The sequence below is a fragment of the Austrofundulus limnaeus genome, unplaced genomic scaffold, assembly GCF_001266775.1.
Source record: "Austrofundulus limnaeus strain Quisiro unplaced genomic scaffold, Austrofundulus_limnaeus-1.0 Scaffold1030, whole genome shotgun sequence".
Lineage (NCBI taxonomy): Eukaryota > Metazoa > Chordata > Actinopteri > Cyprinodontiformes > Rivulidae > Austrofundulus > Austrofundulus limnaeus.
Window position 1 is genome coordinate 160129 of NW_013953432.1, and position 4577 is coordinate 164705.

Consider the following 4577-nt stretch of genomic DNA (forward strand, 5'->3'; position numbering starts at 1 on the left):
CTTCAGCGATTTGTGCCTCAGTGCGTCTAACGCTCAGATCGTTCAGATCGTTCAAATCATTCAAATCGCGCTGCTCTAATCGCGCTTGAGGCGCCGCAGCACTTCCCGACGCTGATTGAAGCGCGTCCACCATAGACTTTGCATGTAAACCTGCTGCTCCTGATGCTGAAATCGCATTTGGTGTGAATGCAGCATAATACTACTGATTGAAAAAGCTCATTATATCTATATTTATCCTTGATTAAAATATTTTGGGGCAGGCACAGTGGCTCATTTATTATTTATTTATTTATTTACTGTTATTTTACCAGGCAAGTCCCATTGAGATCTCAGATCTCTTTTTTCAAGGGAGACCTGGGCCTGAAGGCAACCTATTGTCCATTTGTTGTGGGGTGGGAGAAACCGGAGTACCTGGAGAAAACCCACACGAGCACGAGGAGAACATGCAAATTCCACACAGAAAGACCCCAGGTCTGAACCAGGGATTGAACCCAGGACTTTCTTGCTGTGGGGCGTCGGTGCTAACCACTGAGCCGTCGTGCTGGCTCAGTTGGTAGAGCTGATGCCTCTCAGCAAGAAGGTCGCCGGTTCAAATCCCAGCCCGGGGACCTTTCTGGTTAGAGTTTGCATGTTGTCTTCATGCATGTGTGGGTTCTCTATGGGTACTCCGGCTTCCTCCCACAGACCAAAAACATGACTGTTAGGTTCATTGGTAACTCTAAATTGCCTCTATGTGTGGCCCTGTGATGGACTTGCGACCTGTCCAGGGTGTACCCCGCCCCTCACACTGTGACTGCTGGATATGGGCACCAGTGACCCACGCAACCCTGAAAGGAAGAAGCAGGTATAGAAAATGGATGGATGGATAAAATATTAGGATGAACCAGGAAATACAGATAACCTGACACTAAGATACAAGCAGGAAGAATAATGTGGAAAACATCCCAAAAGGAAACTAGACTAAATGTTGAAGCTTCTTCCAGTGGCTCATATGGTCATCATGGTAACCGGCAACCACATACCTGTGTCTGTCACTCCCTGGTTGCCAAGTTCACGAGAGGCAGACAGAAACAGATGGACAAATAAGCCTCAAACAAACAGCTGCTGTGTGAAAATAAAACTCTTGAACTGTGAGCAGCAGAAAACTCTGATGGAACCCTTGTTTCTACAGTGTTTTATGAAAGGTATACGAGAAGTGAACAAGCCTGTGATGGAGGACAAACATGTCTATGTTTTGATTTATAGTGTGAGTTTGTTATAGGGTTAGGAAATATTGGCAAAAAATAAAAAAATCACAATTAATTTAGATTTTTATCCAATACTGATTAATATGACAATTAAAAGATGACAACTGAACTTGCATGTGGCAGACGTGGCCTTGGTCTGCCTTTTCTGGCTTTCATTTTGCGTCGGGATGTCTTTGTTTCAGGTAATTAAACAAGCTTGTAGAGTTAGGGTAAGAATTAGTTGCTCTGCACTTCCTCATACGTGTTTTTGATGGTGGTGCGTGTCGCACACAAAAATATGTCATTGCATGGCAATAATTGTGATAATTGGAAAGTGGCAAATAATAATTGTTGACAGTTTTTCAAACTAATACTTGCACACATGATTTTGCCCAACCCTAGTTTGTTATAACTAAAATTGCGGGAGTAAAAGTAGTTTGTTTCCAAAGATGTGACAATTTTTGACTCTGAATGATGGTTCTGATGTGAAGTCTGTCTGACCTGCAGAGGTCCAAACAGGACTGGGTTTGCAGATGTGCTTCACAAAAATCCCACTGATCTGGAAAAGCTAAGTTCTACCAAAAGCCAAGAAGCCATCTTCCACTTCCTTATTTATATCCATGCTTGTAAAATGTCTTGCACTTTCAATCAATTTTTCTGCAAGGATGGCTGCAGTAAGGAATGTAGGAGAGCTGAAAGTTAAATGTCAATGGCTGAAAGCTTTTTTTTCTGGTTTTAGCAGCTGATGCTGATCATTCATTCTGAATTACTTTCATTAGAAAATAAGAATGTGCATGTTGTGCCAATGTGACAGAGCAACAACCCCCCACAATAAGCTATGGTTAGGCAATATTAGCAAAAAAAATTAATCACGATTAATTGTGGCATTTAGTCGGTAATGATTATAATCACACTGAACCCCTGAAGGCCCTAGATGACCTGTCATGTCCAAGTCCCATTATTGATTTAAATCACTCTAGCAGGAAAGAAATGCTGGCTGTAAGAATCTGTTTAAGTTTGTGTCAAAAATACAGACTTTAAACTACACACCACTTCTTAAACTGTGTTAATAGGACAAGTAAAACCAGAGAGATGATAAATAATTTACAGCACTTTTAAAAAATGTTTGTCATAAGAGCAAAAAAACACCTCAGTTCACCTTCTAAACCCCACCTCACCAACAAGCCCCTGACCTGCTTTATGACTGTCGCCACAGAAGGGGCACTGCTGCTCCAGGGCCAGTCACATCTGCTCCAGGGCCAGTCACATCTACCACAGGGCCAGTCACAGCTGCTCCAGGACCAGTCACAGCTGCTCCAGGGCCAGTCACATCTACCACAGGGCCAGTCACATATAGCACAGGACCAGTCACATCTACCACAGGGCCAGTCACTGCTGCTCCAGGGCCAGTCACATATACCACAGGGCCAGTCACATCTGCTCCAGGGCCAGTCACATCTGCTCCAGGGCCAGTCACATCTACCACAGGGCCAGTCACAGCTGCTCCAGGGCCAGTCACAGCTGCTCCAGGGCCAGTCAAAGCTGCTCCAGGGCCAGTCACAGCTGTCACAGGGCCAGTCACAGCTGCTCCAGGGCCAGTCACAGCTGTCACAGGGCCAGTCACAGCTGCTCCAGGGCCAGTCACATCTACCACAGGGCCAGTCACAGCTACCACAGGGCCAGTCGCATCTACCACAGGGCCAGTCACAGCTGCCACAGGGCCAGTCACAGCTGCTCCAGGGCCAGTCACATCTACCACAGGGCCAGTCGCAGCTACCACAGGGCCAGTCACAACTGATCCAGGGCCTGTCACAGCTGCCACAGGGCCAGTCACAGCTACCACAGGGCCAGTCACAGTTGATCCAGGGCCAGTCACAGCTGTCACAGGGCCAGTCACAGCTGCTCCAGGGCCAGTCACATCTACCACAGGGCCAGTCACAGCTACCACAGGGCCAGTCACATCTACCACAGGGCCAGTCACAGCTGCCACAGGACCAGTCACAGCTTCCACAGGGCCAGTCACAGCTACCACGCGGCCAGTCACAGCTGCCACAGGGCCAGTCGCTGCCACAGGGCCAGTCACAGCTCCCCCAGGGCCAGTCACATCTACCACAGGGCCAGTCACAGCTGCTCCAGGGCCAGTCACAGCTGCTCCAGGGCCAGTTACAGCTGATCCAGGGCCAGTCACATCTACCACAGGACCAGTCACATCTGCTCCAGGGCCAGTCACATCTACCACAGGGCCAGTCACAGCTGCTCCAGGGCCAGTCACAGCTGCTCCAGGGCCAGTCACATCTACCACAGGGCCAGTCACAGCTGCTCCAGGACCAGTCACAGCTGCTCCAGGGCCAGTTACAGCTGATCCAGGACCAGTCACTGCTGCCACAGGACCAGTCACAGCTGCCACAGGACCAGTCACAGCTGCCACAGGACCAGTCACAGCTGCCACAGGACCAGTCACAGCTACTCCAGGGCCAGTCACAGCTGATCCAGGGCCAGTCACAGCTGCCACAGGACCATTAACAGCTGCTCCAGGGCCAGTCACAGCTGATCCAGAGTCAGTCCAGGGCTGATCCCTTGATCTGGGCCATGGGCAGTCCATACAGACTTTTGTTTACTTTGTCCCAGGTCATCCTGACAGATTTTTCTGATCGTTGATTTTTTTTGTACCTTCCATCCTGTGCGTTCAACATCCTACCTCCTGAGTCAGATGTAATTTATTTGTTTACTCTTAATACCACGGGCTGGCATTGACCCCCACCCCCCCGGGGGGTGGGGGTCAATGCCCAGTTCTGTCCAGTTCTGCCAGTTCTGCCCAGCCCATTTCTGTCCAGTTCTGCCCAGTTCTGTCCTGGAGATTAACTGGTTTGAGATTAACTGGTTTGAAAGAATCTTTATCATTTGCTGGTGACCAAGGTGCTTGAAGTGCAATGAGCAGCCAAGCCTTAACTAGTATTTGATAAATATCGTAATTCTAGAATTTTTTCCAATCTTTAACCTGATTTATTTGATCTAACTTAACTTCGGTTTGATACTTTAGTCTCACGGTTTGATATTTTTTCGATACAAAAAAGAAAAATTTCCATGCCCCTTTTAACTTGTAATTTATTTATATAAATCATGAACATTTATTTAACCTCAAAAGTACAGTTTTTACATTGAATATTGCTGAAACAGCAAGTTTCTCATCGGATCTGAGCTCAAAAATACAGCCTAGGTGGAGTAGTTGAACACAGATCCACTGATCCTTCAACACAGAGCATCTTCAGAAGACAAGTTGATAAAGTAAATTTTTAAAATCTGTATTGTTCGATACGGTTCGGTACGGTTCACTGGTACATGTATTGTCGC

At 47.3% G+C, this 4577-nt stretch overlaps 1 protein-coding gene across 1 annotated transcript; it reads left to right on the plus strand.

Annotated features, from left to right (window-relative positions):
* Nucleotides 1–2426: 2426 nt before the first annotated feature.
* LOC106533820 (coiled-coil domain-containing protein 15-like) lies at nt 2427–3749 on the plus strand. Its single transcript, XM_014030261.1, has one exon. The coding sequence runs from the start codon at nt 2427–2429 to the stop codon at nt 3747–3749; it is 1323 nt and encodes a 440-aa protein (XP_013885715.1).
* The last annotated feature ends 828 nt before the right edge of the window (nt 3750–4577 follow it).